Source organism: Amblyomma mixtum, chromosome 3, assembly GCF_055824585.1.
Source record: "Amblyomma mixtum isolate Tamu chromosome 3, ASM5582458v1, whole genome shotgun sequence".
NCBI classification, from domain to species: Eukaryota; Metazoa; Arthropoda; class Arachnida; order Ixodida; family Ixodidae; genus Amblyomma; species Amblyomma mixtum.
In genome coordinates this window covers 119,488,647-119,505,613 of record NC_143014.1, presented here as the reverse complement: position 1 = coordinate 119,505,613, position 16,967 = coordinate 119,488,647, and the positions used below count along the sequence as shown (strand labels likewise).

The 16,967-nt window shown below is 45.8% G+C and overlaps 1 protein-coding gene across 9 annotated transcripts in view; it reads right to left on the bottom strand.

The window, feature by feature from the left end:
* LOC149351604 (uncharacterized) overlaps positions 1–16,967 on the bottom strand; it is an 89,265-nt gene that overhangs the window by 48,708 nt on the left and 23,590 nt on the right. For 8 of the 9 annotated variants that reach the window (XM_089580920.1, XM_089580919.1, XM_089580927.1 and 5 more), the window contains 6 exons: positions 16,457–16,516; positions 13,135–13,392; positions 10,718–10,948; positions 5,312–5,466; positions 1,386–1,503; positions 1,211–1,260 (listed from right to left, as the gene is read on the bottom strand). In XM_089580920.1, the coding sequence (XP_089437046.1) occupies positions 1,211–1,260; positions 1,386–1,503; positions 5,312–5,466; positions 10,718–10,948; positions 13,135–13,392; positions 16,457–16,516 (872 nt within the window). The remainder of the gene's footprint in view (positions 1–1,210; positions 1,261–1,385; positions 1,504–5,311; positions 5,467–10,717; positions 10,949–13,134; positions 13,393–16,456; positions 16,517–16,967) is intronic. The other variant, XM_089580928.1, reaches the window with a different exon arrangement.

Genomic DNA, 16,967 nt, shown 5'->3' with positions numbered 1-16,967 from the left:
TTTTCGGACTGACCAATTTTTTTTTGACATTCTCGTGGTCCCTTAGCGCCTGAAAAATTGGCCTGCAATTGTAATTGCAATACAGTTAAACCTGGATGCAACGAACCTCCATATAGTGAATTCCCCAATATTACGAAGTCTCTCAATTCCCCAATGTCGCCCTCATTGAATCGCATGTATTTGAGACCTCAATGTAACGAAGGTGTTGCAGCGGTTGACCTTGATATAAGAAACTCATTTACCTGTTAGCTAGTGCTGAGTTAGTTGAAATTTGGCAGAACCACGCGAAAGTGTTTCGACGATAACGCACGAACTGACATCACAGGAATGCCGATCACAACGAGTGACCGCAGTTGACACAGCACGCTGTGCTCTAGCGCCGTCGGCACATCTCCGGCGCATTCTCTCTTGACACGTCCTATCACATGGCATTACAACAGTTCATGTCCAAAAGTAGCAAAAAATAATAGGGCAAGAAAGAAACGACATGAGCAGTGCACGGCCATCACTGCCGCACTGTTGCTAGCATGATTCCGACGTGGAGAGCGCTGACGACGTGAGGAGTCCGTTTTCAGGGGCAATAGCTAGGGGACAACTGAGAGAGGGAACATGCATGTAGAAGCACACGCCTCTGCAGTCGGTCTACAGCGGCAGCTCCAGCGGCGTGGTGGTGCACATTCTCCTCTAGCTCGGCCACGGCGCCACCGCCTTCCTCATGCTCCCCACCCCACTCGCAGCGGCGTTGCGCGAGCTACGGCGGAGGTGGCGGCTGCTGCTGCCGCAGTCGCGCTCTCGCGGAACGTTTAGTCGCGTTTGTGACATCAAGTAACGTTTTCTGTAAGCATTTTCAACATGATTTCACCTACATTTATTTTTTATCCTGGTTTCCATTCTGCAATATCCTTTCGACTCTTCTCTCGAAAACTGCATGTTTTCATCTCAAACTTTTTTCAATTTCGTTATAACCAGGTTTAACTGTAACACAATTTAGAAGTTCAGATGCCAAATGTCTGGATATTAAATGAAGAAGCCGGTTTACCACCTGGATGCCAAGAAATTACTATACACTGCTATAAAAACATACTATACAGAATCAAATATCAAACTATACTCAGCAACAAGAGATTTCACCAGGTATCATTCAATTCTACAATCTTTAACAGCCAAAAACTTATCACCACGAGCTTCTATGACAGCCTGGAATGCTTACTTTTCTCGATCATAGTTTCGCCCAGCTCTGCGATCCTTTTCTCGTCGATCCTGCACATAGACCAAAACATATATGCACACATAAAGACGAGGAGCTAAAAGCAATCCACTGTAACACCAAAGATACTTTTTGGAATAGTGGACAACTGAGCAACACTGATAAATGAAAACCTCACCCTGTGGTCAAACTCCTGCCGGTTACTCCAGCGCACTTCGAAGTTCTCGTAGCGCCCTCCACGCCAATACTCCCTGGATTCTCGCTCCGAGTGCTCCAGAGGGTCTGGCTCCTCGAAACTGGGCAATGATAACAGTAATTTTTAAAGAACGGCCACCTGCAGTAACTTCTGCTTTGAAAGGACCACAAAACAATATTTACTGAGATTACAAAAAACACATGAGCAAACAGTGCTCCATCGCTTCTCATCGCACTGCAAAAATTTTAAAGCTAGCTTCATTAGCATCAAAGATATACCGTATTTACCCAATTCCAACGCGCACCTTTTTTCGGGGAAAATACGTCTCAAAATCGCATGCGTGTTGGATTTGAGTACAAACCGAAACTGCCCCATAGCTGCCCATCGCCATTACACGATGTGGGAGCTCACTAGCTGCTCACAGCCATGGGCGCACGTTTGCCCGTCGTTTTCTGCGTCGCAGGAGCCGTTTTCAACCGGTGTGGTGCTTGTCATTTCTGTCGGCGAGCATGGCACAAAAAAAAATTCACTGGACAAACCACCTCGCCTCGGTTTTGCTGCGTTTACGACGTGAGTAGCAAGCTATAGCGTCGTCCGTAGTGCGATGGTGGTGTTCTCCGGTGGGCTCTCCGTGCGATATCGTTTTTGAGAATGGATGCAGCGGCCACGAAGACATGAAGAGACGTCGTGTCCGTCACGAGAATAGCTTGAAGCGCAAAGTTATCCTGCACGCAGAACAGAACGGCAATAGGCATGCTGCCCGTCATTTTGGTGTGCCAGAGACTTGTGTTCACGACTAGTGAAGACTGAAAAAGTCAATCTTCGAGTGCAAAATGTTAAGCAAAGGCCACCACGGTCCGTAAGCGGGGAGGTTTCCCGACCTTGAAGATGAGCTGGCTGACTTCACGCGGCAGCTTCGTGTGGACTACATGCCCGTCACCACCGAGGTGCTTTCAAGAAATGCGGAATTTCTAATGCCATAGACGGCACTCAAGACGAGATGTTGTGGTCGGAGAGTGACAAGGAGCTGTCTGAGAGTGACAGTGCATGAAGTTCGGGTGAATAAAAAGCCTGTTCTCACCTCAATGTATAAAAATGGTTGCAAATTATTTTCATTCGTGGAAATGACATGCACGTTAGAAGCGGGGCTTGTAGTTTTTTTTTTTCCATCACCGAAATCGGGCGCGTGTTAGAATCGGGGCTTAATTTTTTTTTTTTTTGTGCCGTAAATTGGGTGCGCGTTGGAATCGGGGGCGCATTGGAATCGGGTAAATACGGTAGGCCCTGAAGGGGGGGATGCAGGAATTGGAGGTTTATAGCAATAAAATCTGGCATGCTTATTGGGAAGCCCACTGAATGCTTAAAGGTGCACTGAAGAGGATTCTGAACTTGTCTTTTTGCCGCGGGAACTCGATCTACACGTTCCTAGCATTCTTAGAAACTGCAACTTATTGCCCTGTATGGTCGATTTCCCTAATTAAATCGAATTAACGTCCGGCTCCCGCCCTTTTTTTTTAATTCTGCCTCGTACGATGGGCGGAGTCGACCAACGCATGAATTCCTTTCAGCCAGCTCCGTGGAGGCTTTGCTTTCGCTTTATTTTGTTTTTAAAGTTTCCATGAATAAATAGTTTCATTCGCAGATAATATAGCCGCAAAATAAGCCCACAGAAATAAAAATACGCGCGGACTATTTGCTACTACGGACTACTACGTATTACTCCGCTGATGGCAGAGCGGTAAGCCGCCACGGGACTGGGTGAAAGGCACTCCACGCGTTGGTCGACTCCGCCCACCGTACGAGGGAGAATTAAAAAAAAAGGGCGGGAGCCGGACGTTAATTCGATTTAATTTGGGAAATCGGCCATACAGGGCAATAATTCACAGTTTCTAAGAATGCTAGGAACGTGTAGATCCAGTTCCTGCGGCAAAATGACAAGTTCAGATTCCTCTTCAGTGCACCTTTAAATACAAAAATTCCCTGAAATATTTTAAGCAGTTTTGACATTACAAATTTTTATATGCTTCACTGCAATATGGGAATGGGAAAGATGCTTGTACTATCCAAATGTAGAATTATCAAATGACCCCCCCCCCCCCCCCCCCCCCCCCCCCCCCCCAAAACTGCCAAAAACCATTCGTGTGAGAGTAAATTTGGTGGAAATCTTGGGAATGGCCAGCGCGTGACAATGAATTTTTCGCAGTTCCATCAAATTCTTCAATTTGTACAAGCTATCAGAAGCGTCACAAGTGGGACTGCTCCATAATGGTCTAAAGAACCTAGAACTTGAAAACTTTCTTATTTGTCAAAATATCTTGTTGAAACTCAGTATCCAGAAATGCAGTCTAGACCATTTTTCAGACCCTTTAAGGAACGCGAAAATATCTGAAAAATCAAGTGTCACTGAAAAAATCACCAACTGTTTGCAATAATACACCAGAGGAAGGGGGTCAGTACTGTGCACATTCTGAAGCTCCTCATGAATAAACCTCTCCGTGTGTTGTGCATACAGACGACGAACGGTGACCGCTTTCACAAGTTCGGCATACGATGGCTGTACTGCCTTCAGCATGCCTGCAGCGAACGTACGAGTTGGGACAAAGTCTAGACACGAAAGCGAACCCGTCGTTACAGGAACTGCACTATGCCCGCAGTACGAAGGGCCCGGAACGGGAAGATGCCGAAATGATAAGAACATACAAATGGACAAAGCAAGTGCGTCATTGGCTTTGGCCTTCGTAATTAGGCCTAGTGACAAGAACTAAAATCAAGAACTAAAAGACAAGAACTAAAAGAATCACAATGCCAGCTGATGGTTTTACGATATAACAGTCAGGGTTGCAGTGCACTTTGCTGTGGGCATGATCTACTATGGGTGTGCTCCCCTCGCTTTGATACACACCGTTTTCTCCCGTGCTTGCCGTCTCCGTGAAGTCATACACCTCCAACACACATAACTCCGACGCGAGCAGAACGTTCTTCGTTCGACACGCCGCCTGGGAGAGGAGGCGAGTGGCGAAGGGGTAGAGGGGAGGAGTGGCGCGGGAGGCGTGCGCAGTGCATTCTGGGTGGGCGGCTTCGGCGCGCTCGGCGCAAAATAGAGACACGCTCCACGGTGCGGTCAGAGTGCACCGAAGCCGCCGGACATTTCCGCGGTCATCGCCGTGCCGCGCACGCGCTACGTCGGAGTATAAACGCGCCTGAACACAGAACACGTTTGATCACGGCACCCAACAATCAAAACACTACGAGCAGCGCCTGCCACGAGCTAGACAAACAACGGAAACGGAGCCAGAAAAATTGTGACCTAGTGGCACCTGGTTGTTGCTTTGTCAACTAAAGCTAGCCTCCGAGACTAGCATTTGACTGTGTAGATCTCTGAGGCACAACAAACCACCAGAAACTGAAAATTGATTTACAGTGCCGCCTGGCTGCCACTCCGGCAACTCAACTATAGTGGCCTCAGAGACTGGCAACAAATTTTTCTTTTCGCGAATCACGGAGGCCACAGTTTAAACCTACGTATTATCCGGATAGGGGCGCGCTGGCTGTTCAAATTATCCGGCAAATTTTGCATGGAAACTGTTGGGACCGCCGAAAAGCTTCGAATTACGCAGGATTTCGAATAAACCGAGTTCGAATTAACGAGGTTTTACTGTAACTGGATTCATGGGACACCTGCCAATAAAGTGCTCCGCCAGCATCTCATTCCAAACGGTTTCCGGTGGCCATCATACTAAGTGGGACGTGCACAATTTTTCATTATAAATCGAGGCATTTAGTACATTATTCCTAAGGGGGATTTGCCGGGCTTGCGCCAATTCGTTGTAAAAGGCGGGTTGTCGTATGAACGGGGGATGCACAATTGGAGTTCCCCTGTATGCTATGAGCATTAACGGAGTACGCACCCGTAGAAGTCATCCCTGCGGCCATCGCTTCTCCGCCCACCTCTGGCAAGGTGGTGAGGAGGTGGTGGCGGCATGGGAGGTCGTACATAAGGTGGGCTCATGGCTCGAGATGGAGGCGCAGCACTTCCAGCATAAAAGTCATTTTCTTTGTCAACCTACAGGTGTACAAAAGGAAAAAGAAAAGAAAGAAGCGGTTTATTCACCTTCAATGTGTAAGGATCACAAATGCCACAATGAACACGCACGCATTATTATACAGGGGTGTGTGAATATTGAAATTTTCTAATACAAATGGAATATGATGAAAAATGGCTTCAAATATTGAATATTTGTTCAGTCAGAAAAAAATACTTAAGAAGAGAGAGAGAGAGACTCTTTAATGAAATACAGAGAGGCAAATGTTGTCAACTATTTTTTTCAAAACAGTGTATGGTCTTTGCAAATGAAATAAAAACTACACTGACTCAGCACCATACAAAAAACCCTGATGTGCAGAGAAATGTATACAGTAAAAGCTCGTTAATTCGAACTTCACGGGACCGGGAAAAAAGTTCGAATTAACCGATGTTCGAATTATCGAATGGCTGCGAAAAAACCGGCAAGAACCATTTTCATTACGGTATATGTGCCCGTATTTACTCGCGCAACGAACCCACCCAGCCCCAATTTTTGCCAAAGAATTTTGAAAAAAAAAAAAAAAGCGCAACGAACCCACCCAGCTCCAATTTTTGCCAAAGAATTTTGAAAAAAAAAAAAAAAAATGCCTCCCTCCGTTTCGCGCCCTCACGGTCCACAACGCATTTCTTGGCGGTGTGCCAAGATGCTGCGCAGCGATAACATCATGGTGTGTTTACTTTTGGCATCAGCTTTAAGCAAGGGGGGAAGCGAACTTGGCAGAGTGCCAACGCTTGTCCGGTTGTGCAAGCCTCGTTTTCAGTACGTTCACCTTATCGTGCCATGGGCGATTGGGGTGGACGCCGTCTACTGCCACTCAATCACTGGAATGCGCGATAGCAACAGCAAACGCCTTTTGCAGCCAACGATGCTAAAAGCCAGCGTCATGACCGCGGCTGACCACGTGCTTCCATTGGTGACTGATGGGTGGAAAGATGGACGACACTCGCAAAGAAAAAAAAAGTTTTTCGCGCATAATTTGTAGCGCCCGTCTGAAGTCATAGCCTTTCACGGGCATTGGCTGGGATCGCGCCGACAGTACTTATCCGTATTTCCGAATTAACAGGGCTCGAATTAACGAGTATTTAGTTGTGAGTTCCGGAGGTTGCGCGGAAAAGCAGATAGGCAGCCGCCACCGCGGCCGCCAACCCTACCCTCCGGCATCGCCGGCCGCTGCGCCGGTGATGGCGCCATTTAGGCTTTAACCACTCATCCACGGTTTTGTCTGGTTCCATCTTCTGTCCCCGTTTAGGACTTGCGCAGCCTCTAACTATGCGGAGATTCTTCTTTTTTTTTTTTAGCCACGTGTTGTGCGCCAAGCCGCCCAGGTGCGGCGGCGCGTAGTTCGAATTATCCGTAGCGGAACTGACTCGCTTTCGAATTAACGGGCTTTTTTATACACAGATCTCTATGGAGCTTCGCCGGACCAAGCAGTGCAGTTCGAATTATCCGAAATTCGAATTAACGAGCTTTCACTGTACTACTCAATTGATTAAACAGCATAACAGTATGCAACCTATAATGTGGACATGCAAAATAAAATCCGTGAGATGACATATGACTGGAAACAAACTAAAAATAACATGATGGACAACTGTATTAATTCAGCTTTCAAGGGACTGGAAAAAGTGCCCGGGTCATCAGAAGGTCAGTTTATAAAATGCCTCACGCCCTCGAAAAAAGAAGAAAAAAAATGCCAAAAAAGCAAAAATGCCACGAGGCCTTACGAGAAGGCTCCATCGCACTAGCACTGTAAAGCCCCGTGACAAGTGCGCAGTTTCAGTGTACTGGAAGAACAATGCGGATGTAAGCGAAGGGAACACGCGCTGCATTGGAAGGGTGAAACAACTTTTATAAAAGAAAAAGAAATGATCAGCGATGCTCCAGTCAGAATCCAAAAGTGGTGGAGCTGGGATTGGACGACTGGCAAATTTGCAGGCCACCATCTGCCGTCGCCGCGGGCAATCAGCAAAGCTCAGAAACCGAAACGGCGAGGCAAGGCTACTTTTTGGCCTAGCGACTGGACCCCCTGATCATCTCACGTCAGCCGTTACGCTGCGCGGATTACAATGCACCATATGCAATAGGAGAGATTATTACAGGATCGCTTGCCATCATTAGAATAAATTCACTAATTATTCTGGCCATGCTTGTGATAAGGGAAGGGCCCAGAAACTACAGCAGAACCCTTCTGTTACATTTTGCACGGGACCACGGAAACAAAACACACCAGCCAGGAAATGTAGGAGCCAGCAAGCGCGCGTGAAAAAAATCTACTGCCACAAACGAAAGTAACCAACTTTACCTTCAAGTTCCTAACTGTGCAGTGAAAGCTCGTTAATTCGAACCTTGAAAATTCAAATTTTCGGATAATTTGAACTACAGTACTTGGTCCGGCCAAGCTCCATAGAGATCTGTGTATAAAAAAGCCCGTTATTAATTCAAAAGCGGGTCGGTTCCGCAACGGATAATTCGAACTACGCGTCGCCGCTTCTGGGCAGCTTGGCACACAGCACGTGACCAAAAAAAAAGCACTTCCGCATAGTTAGAGGCTGCGCACGTCCTAAACGGGGACAGAAGATGGAACCAGATAAAACCGTAGAAGAGTGGGTAAAGCCTAAATGGCGCCATCACCGGCGCGGCGGCCGGAGGGTAGGGGTTGGCGGCAGCGGTGGCGGCTGCCTACCCTCTTTTCTGCGCAACCTCCGGAACTTGCAACTAAATACTTGTCAATTCCAGCCCTGCTAATTCGGAAATACAGATAAGTACTGTCAGTGTGGTCCCAGCCAAAGCCCATGAAGGCTATGACTTCGGACGGGCGCTACAAATTACGTGCGAAAAACATTTTTTTTTCTTTGCAAGTGTCGTCCATCCTTTCACCCATCAGTCACCAACCAAAGCACACGGTCAGCCGCGATCATGACACCGGCTTTTAGCATCGCTCGCTGCGCGTTCCAATGATTGAGTGGCAGTAGACGGCGTTCGCCCCAATCGCCCACGGCATGATAAGGCGAACGTACTCAAAACAAGGCTTGCACACCCGGACAAGCACTGGCACTCAGCCAAGTTCGCTCCCCCCTTGCTAGAGCTAACATCAAAAGATGTTATCGCTGCGCAGCATCTTGGCGCCGCCAGAAATGCATTGTGGACCATGACGGAAACGGAGGGAAGCGTTAACGACTGACGCTCGTTTTTTTCATATTTTTAGGCAAAAATCGGGGGTGGGTGGCTTCATTATGCAAGTGGGTTCGTTACGCGAGTAAATACCGTACATATACCGTAATGCAAACGGTTTTTTGTCAGTTTTTTCGAGGTCATTCGATAATGCGAACTTTTTTCCCGGAACCGTGAAGTTCAAATTAACGAGCTTTTACTACAACATTAGGGTGCCGCTTGATGATGATGCACCAGTTCCTTTGGTCCTGGATAAGTACATCATTGTCTGCTGTATGCTTCCATGGACTTTGCAAGGCTATGACTCTCACAAACGTTTGCATGCGCAGAACATCCTAAATGCCCTGTGATGGCTCTCCCTCTGCCTGAAAACTTGATGGAATGAAGGCAGCCGCGAAAAGAGAAGGTGCGCGAAGCGGGTGAAGTTTAAGCATGCGTGCACACTTGTGTGTTGTTTTTGTGGCAGCCGCTATAGCCCTACACAATCCTCATCAATTGGAACCTAGAAATTATGTTTTCAAGCTGCAGGCAACAAGGAAAAATGCAGATGACAAACCTTCCTTGGAGCCAGCCCGCACAACCGCATCTCGTACAACGCCGACCGTTCAGCGGTTTGCTACGGCATAGTTTCAATTTCGTGCCTTTAGTCATTTGTGCTCGCGCTTCAGCAGCAATGGAATGGCACCAACAGCCAGAAGCCACCGAATACAATGGCAGCCAAATGTCGATGGAGTCTAGAGTCCCACTTTAGCCGGTCTGCTGTCGCCGTTACATGCGCGCTAAACGTATAGCTTTCAAAATTCCACAGCATAGGGTAAACCACCATCGCGAAGTGACATTTGAGAAGTAGCATGCAGGAAAGCTGCCACAGCTGCAACATAACAGCTGAGTTAGCACTGCACGGGGTTTACGGAAGCTTGGACGGGACATGCTCACAGAAACGTACAGGTAGTACCGCATTTACCTGCTTGTAAGTCTACCCACCTTTTACAATTTGAAAATCTGAAGGGGGGATTGACTTACAATTGAAACCAAAACATGGCACCATAAATAAAGGTGAGACAAACGAGATATCAGCGATCCTACAACGAGGTTTGAATTTTATGGTTGCTCTACCAGATCTGCCTCGCGTGTTTAGACGGAAGTACTTTGGTCATAGAGATGCATTTAAACCTGCTCTGTTCAGGGATAGGTGCACCCCGTGCCTTTATGCAGCAGCATACCTGGCAGTGCAAGAGGGTGTGCTCGCATCTCGCGCCTTATGCTGGCCCGTGCTGACGATGCGCCTCCGTCCAAAGCAGCGCAATGTGCAACGTTGCGAGGTTGGTTTACTAAGGATCTATCCCAGAAATCACAGGTACCGCGTCTTCTGATTAGCATATGGTGGCGTGCCGCGTGCTGCTTCTGGCACGTGTGCGGTGCGCCATCATTGACATTTTTTGACTCAGGCCAAGCTTCCTCCGGCAGTTGAACAAACGGGCGATCCTGCATGTGTGTTGCGGTTACGTGACCATATGCTATGCAAATGAGGTCAGGGATGATGCGGAATCAGATGCAGGGCGTCTCAAATTTCAGTGTCTGAAAAATCTCTCAGCAATTTTTATTTTCAAAACAGCAGCATATAAAGAACTGCATGGTAAAGGCTTGAGACTATGGCTTGGGGCAGTTTGAACATTGCCTAACCCAAATTTGAAAGCATTTATTTTTACTTTGTTACATTTTTTTTTTATTTCAGTTGTTTTAGTGAATTCTGCAAACCCCGTCTTTCAGTGTATGCTATTCACCTCTAATGATTGTCTCTTTCTTTTATTACTACATTTTGAGTCTCACACTATTCGCTTCAATTCGAAAATATTTGCTTCGAAGTGAAAATTCGCTATTTGCACAAGCCTACTGTTTTTCGTTTGTCAGCACTTGAAGCAAGTGGGACAAATGTGTTCTGCTGTAGCACAAAGGGTTAAGCAGATTTATACATTTTACACCCATTGCAATTCTCCGGCCACAAACATGTGCCTGAGAAGGCCAGGAAAAGAAAAGACAAACCAGAATGTGCCCCACCTCAGATTGTGATGAAGTCCTGTCATGATGGGAGGGTACTAAATTCAGTCGTTTTTCCTCGAAGTCTGGCTCTTGCTCTTTGCGACGAGAAGCCCGTTTCATAAGCTCCTTAGCATGGCGAAGGCCTCGCTCCCATGCTGATTCAACTGGTGGTAGCATCATCTCCTCTGGTGGTGGCGGCAGTGGTGGCATGGGAGGCCCCAAGAACTCAGGCGGTGGTGCTCCGCCCCGCTTGAAAATAAAAAATTCACAAACATCACTCTGCTTATATAGAGAAAAGAATACCTGTATGCTTGTCTCAACACCTGTTTACTGATCCCTATTAAGTTTTTACACAAGCTGATATTTCAAGCAACTCTGTCGAGCTTAACTCCTCATAAGATGAACAGATTTACTAAGCCCCAAATTTCCCTCAATGTGATGCGCTTGATGGGATGACAGCTTTTTCCCTCACATGGGGCCACCTCTTTCAAAGGCCCTTGAGCAGTTTAGACAGTCAATTACAGTAGAACCCCGTTCATACGTTTTTCACCGGACCGGGAAAAAAAAAGTCACAGCCGGGAAAACGCAGCAGTGAGGAACGTAACAGCGGGGTTCTACTGTATAACACTGCTTCATCTACTAGTGTGTAGTGCAATTTGGCTCATTGCTGCACACCTTTCTTCGACATTGCCACCAGTGTAATATGACTTGTGCCTCATGCAAAGGTACCACACTACATGCTGGCTGTCTCCCTCCTTTTAGGTTATTTTAAGCGCCTTTTTTTACCGTGCTCATGATGTTAAGAAAGCGATCTCATAGCATCTTAATTTTCTTTTTACTGTTTCTACATTCTTTCTCGTCCCCCAAGTCCCTTTACTGGAGCAGGCAGGAATTGTCCTTCTTCGGGTGGCAGTTAGCAGATGGTTCCTAGCCAGATTTCGTGTTTCAGTTTTTGTTATCCTGCCAAATAATAGTAATAATAATAATAATATTAAGAGCAGCAATATGGTCTTGAGCTAGTTCTTTTGCAACTTTAAACACATAAAGGTAGAGTAGAACCTCACTGGTTCAGAAATCTAGATGCCATATTTACTAAATTCTAACGCACACCTTTTTTTCCGGAAAAGATCTAAAAATGACATGTGCATTAGAATAGAATATGAAAATGAAACTATGTCAGCAACACCCTCTAGTCATCGGCATCACAAAATGGCAGCTTGGTATTTCTTGTGCAGCGACATCACCATGTCGCCACTGCAGTCACAGATACCTCAGAAGTAGGAGGTCATTGTGAATTTTCACCAAATAAATTTAGAGTGATGCAAATCGTTTTTGGCATTTTATTTAGGGTAATTTGATAAACCTATGGATAATTCACATGTTCTTACCAACTGTTTAAGTCTGGATTAATGAGGTTTTACTCTACAGCAGACTTGTGATGAATTTGAAGGGACAATGCAAATTTAATCACCTTATCAGAAGTGTCTCGAAGAAGGCCAAGTGAGCATGCAAGGTGTGTCTAAATTTCTGTTACATGGCAGCAATGAAAAAAATTATCTTGCAGAGAGGAGGCAAATTAGAGAACATATAATGTGCTATGCATAAAATGAGGGTACGAAACAAGCTCACACCATTCCACATGACAAAGGCATTAGTCCGTTTTTTACCGTGTTTACATGAATATAGCCTGACCACGAGTATACCACAAGGTAGGAGTTTTAAAACACATGAAAATAAAAATAAAGAACGAATATTTTAACAATTACAATGCAATCTATAATATCTGGTCATGTCAGATCTATGGGCTACAAAAACATGTTGTGCAAAATGTCAGTTGAAAATCTGTTGAAATATAAAGTCAACAAACAGGTTCACCCTGCACCTGCGAGTCTTTTCGTCCACTGGGGGCAACATGCACCATGCAACACGTGCGCGATGCATAGATCCAGTCATGTAAGATATCTGCTCTGTGTGCTGACAGGCATGCTGGTGCGCTGCCTATAATGTACCCATATGAAAGTGCATATGTAGGAAAGTTTCCCGGCAAGGACGCTACTCCGTACCTGTGCACGAATGTGCAGGAGCAAGTGTTTTCAATTTTTAAATGTTTCTTCTATCCCCTCCTCAAGAGTACAACTGATGGAGACTCTGGCGTTATGGTCAATGTGACAGTTCCTCTTAAACAGCGAATGTGCGGAGTGATTCGTCCTAAATGACTTTTTTTCTCTTACACTGTGTTTACGGGAAACTAACCAAATGCTCTTACATTGTTTATCTTAACACAGTTAGCCGTAACGGGAGCTGAATCCCTTTGTCTAGCTCTTGGTGCACTGTTCCCAGACTGAAAGACGACCAAAACACAGGCTTACAGCTCATTTAGGAAGTTGCATTACTGTGAGCTCACCAAAAGCAAGGAAGTAGAGAAGAAAGCCTACCATGCCAGCAGGTGGTCCCCCCATTGGCATGTGATGGTGCAGTGGCTTGGGCACAGTGGCAAACATGTTGTAGTTGCCTCGGTCATTGATGCCTGGGTGGATGAAGCGACACGACGAACCCCATGTGCATTGGCCTTTGATGAAAAAACGGCAGATGGGCCGGGGCACCTGGGCAGCCTTACGTGCAGCCCCAGTTCCACCAGTGCCTTCAGGCAGCTCCCCTTCTTCCAAGTCATCATCCTGCACTGACAACTCAGTCTGCGGGGGGTAGGGGTGGCAAGGAAGCAGCCAGGACAGGGGCGAAGGGGCCGACACATGGCATGAGGGGGAGTGCAGGAAGTGCAGGAGGTTTGCGAGCATTAAAATTCGAATTTGTGGCCCCAGGTGAGAAAAATTTTGGATTTAAAAATTTTTTTCCGAAAGCAGGAAAAAGTAGGGAAATGAGTAGTTGTGCGTGCAATAGGGAAACAACACAAAAAGATTGAAAGAGGAATGAGAAACAGCAAAGGGAGGAGATGGAAAAAGGGGGAAAAAATGCTTGCATCAGCAAACAGAAATCACCAAGCACCATTTTGGCTTGGCCAAATATATCTGGTATCGTTGTAAGTGGATTACACTGTAGCTGGTAAAGAAACATGCAATAATTGACAGCACAGTGCACTGTTTGATGAGCAATGTGCATGCAATTTTTCACTCATGAAAAACTGCAGCACTCGAAGCTTATGGGCACAGTTCACAACAGCACACAACGCACAGAAGGCCACAAGCTCTCGTCATCACCACCGTGAAATGTGCATGAGAGCGATCAGCAGTTCGTTCTGCCGTCCGCATCTGCCCTTGATAACTCCACCTTGTTTCTTCTGAATCTAGAGAGGCTATTTCTACTGCACAGGTGTTGCAAACAGATACAGCCGCACATAATGCAACGAAGAGCATTTGCCTTTCAGAGGAAGGTGGGCACAGTGAGTGGGGTGGGGGGCTCAGAAGGCCTGAGCTCCCCCAACTATGCCCTATGCGCTGTGCCAATGCAGTTTCCAGCCGCATTTTCAGCCTTTGGAATTCGCGCCTCTAAATGGTCATAGACCTCCGTTGCAAATGCATACATAGAAATGACATAACTGTGAACATTCTTTCCACAGGCGGTTTGAATGTGGAACAGTTTCGAGACTTTCATTTGCGATTTTCACAGCAACACATCACCTTTTCCACGAAGAAAAAATGAAGGAAGTGTTCGTGAAGAATAACCTATCAGTCTTACTTAGTTTTATATTCCCCTTCAGTGTCCCTTTAAGGCAACAAAGCTAACGAATTAAAGGAGCTGATCTGTTTGTGCTCAGAATACACACAAAAGGTTTCCCATGCATACCTCTAAAAACAATCAAGTTTGGTTTGGTTTATGGGGTTTAACGTCCCAAAGCGACGAAGGCTATGAGAGACGCCATAGTGGAGGGCTCCGGAAATTTCGACCACCTAGGGTTCTTTAACGTGCACTGACATCGCACAGTACACGGGCCTCTAGAAGTTCTCCTCCAAAGAAATTCAACCGCCGCGGCCGGGATCGAACCCACATCTTTCGGGTCAGCAGCCAAGCACCATAACCACGGAGCCACCGCGGCGGCTCTAAAAACAATCAACATAACTAATATTGTATGCATGTTCTCTTGCTAACTTGATATGCCAGAATTAAAGCTAAGCAGGTTCAAGGGTCTTTAGGGCTAAAAAAGTGCAAAAAAAATACATCTTTCGGAAAAAGCATTTTTGAAATCAGCAGTTCATATTCTACCTATGAACTTTTATGCAACAGCGTAAGACTCCCATTCTGCAGAAAATCTGGTGGCGGCATGAGCGAAAGCTCCAGTTTGGTTGAAAAAATGCCTACATGTGGCGTGGCAGATTTTAAAAGTGATTAAAACATTAGAAAACTTGTGCTTAGAAGGTCGCAACATGATTCAAATGTCGTTAGGACATATACATATGTAAAGCACATTATTTGCGATGAAATAAAGCTGAGGTAATTAGTTGGGAATTGAACCCCTGACCCTTGAGTTGCAAGTCAGACATACTTTAGTCAGTGAACACTGACCACAGACATCTGCCTATACAAACATGTTGCTGAAAATTTCTATTGTTCGCTGATACTACCGACCTGAAGTATACATTAGTGGTGCAGGTTACAATATCAAAACTAGCAAATCAGGCCCTCTCACATGTGCTGAGGCATGGAAATGTTTCAAATCAATGAAACCAAAAATGAAAACTATATCATTCCTCTTAGTGCAGGTTCACCTAACTGTTTGGCCAATGATTCAAACATATTATTGCACCAATTAAAAATAACTTCGCAAAATATTACTGCTTAACATCCAGTTCAGAATTACCAAAACTGAGTAGAGTTACCGTAAAAACCCGCGTATAATACGAGGTTTTTTTTCCCATAATTAGCGTCCTAAATTTCCGCCTCGTACTATTTGCGGATCCGAACAAAAATTTTCGAAGTTGCTCGAAGTTTTGGTTTCGTTTTTGCGGCGTGGCTACAGCTTGGCTTTGCTATTGGCGCGTGGCTACGGCTTGGCTTCGCTACTCTCGGCAAACGACGTCACGACGTCGTTTCTTTGTTGATCCGTTGGGTGCGCCGGGGGGTCGCGGTGTGCCGTGCGCCTGCTGACAACGCACGTGCTCGCATGTAAGGCACGCTTCGTGAAGTGGATATTGTTTTAGGGAGCACGATGTCACGGTCTCGAAAACAGTACTCGGCTACTTTCAAGCGATTTTAGCTGCGGAGAACATCGGCAACGGTGCAACCGGGAGGCAGTTTGGTGTCGTTGAAGGAAGCATTCGTGGATGGCCACAACAGAAAGTCGCGTGCTGCGGAACGCGACAAAGCTTTCGCGGCCGCTTGATGGTTGTGTAAACAAACCGTTCAAGGACGCAGTCAAGCGGTGCTACGCAGAGTGGATGCGCTCAGGTGAGCCTGCAGTGACGCCAACCGGGCGGCTGAAGCGGGCTTAAGAAGTGCGGCATCTCGAACGCCCTCGATGGCACGGAAGATGAGTACATTTGGGATGATTTGTCGGACAAAGAAATGTCCGAAGAAAGCGCTACTGAAGAAAGTAATTGAAGTGAAGTGCGGGATGCGATTTGAATAAATGTCTTCTATGAGCTTGTGTTACTCGTATTATACGTGGGTGAAACTTTTTTTTCCCATTTCGCATCTCTAAAACTTAGCCTCGTATTATATTCGGGTTCATATTATACGCGGGTTTTTACGGTATATATCCGTTTCTCTCTTTTTTATGATTTAACATAAAAAATTTGCACTTACACCACTGACGTCGGATACTTCGCCATCATCTTCAGCCTCTCCCTCTTCCAAGTTATCTTCCTGAAAAATAACACTTCTGTTTAGGCTAAAAAAAAGCAAAAAACATGACTATAACTAAAGTTTGAATAAAAATGAAACAATGCATACCAATGAAAGCAGCCTCATATACTCGTGGTAGCTACGCTGTACTAGTTTTTTTTACGTCATTCTAACAAGTAATAGATATTAATTTCATTTCATAAGTTACTTGCTCAGGAAACTATGTTACAGTCAAGACTGTCTATAAATGTGATAGTCCAACGGAAAAATGCAATAGTGTACAGGGAAGACTCCACTATTGCATGTGAGATAAGAGAGATGGTACAGTTTTATGACCTTGAGATGTCCAAAAATTGGCCTTGTCATAACTTATTACTACCAAATACGCTATAAACAATGAAAATGCTTAAATTTACAGTTGCATACATTTTTTACGTGCACTATTCCAAAACTGCATTTTTTCCTGTAGTGA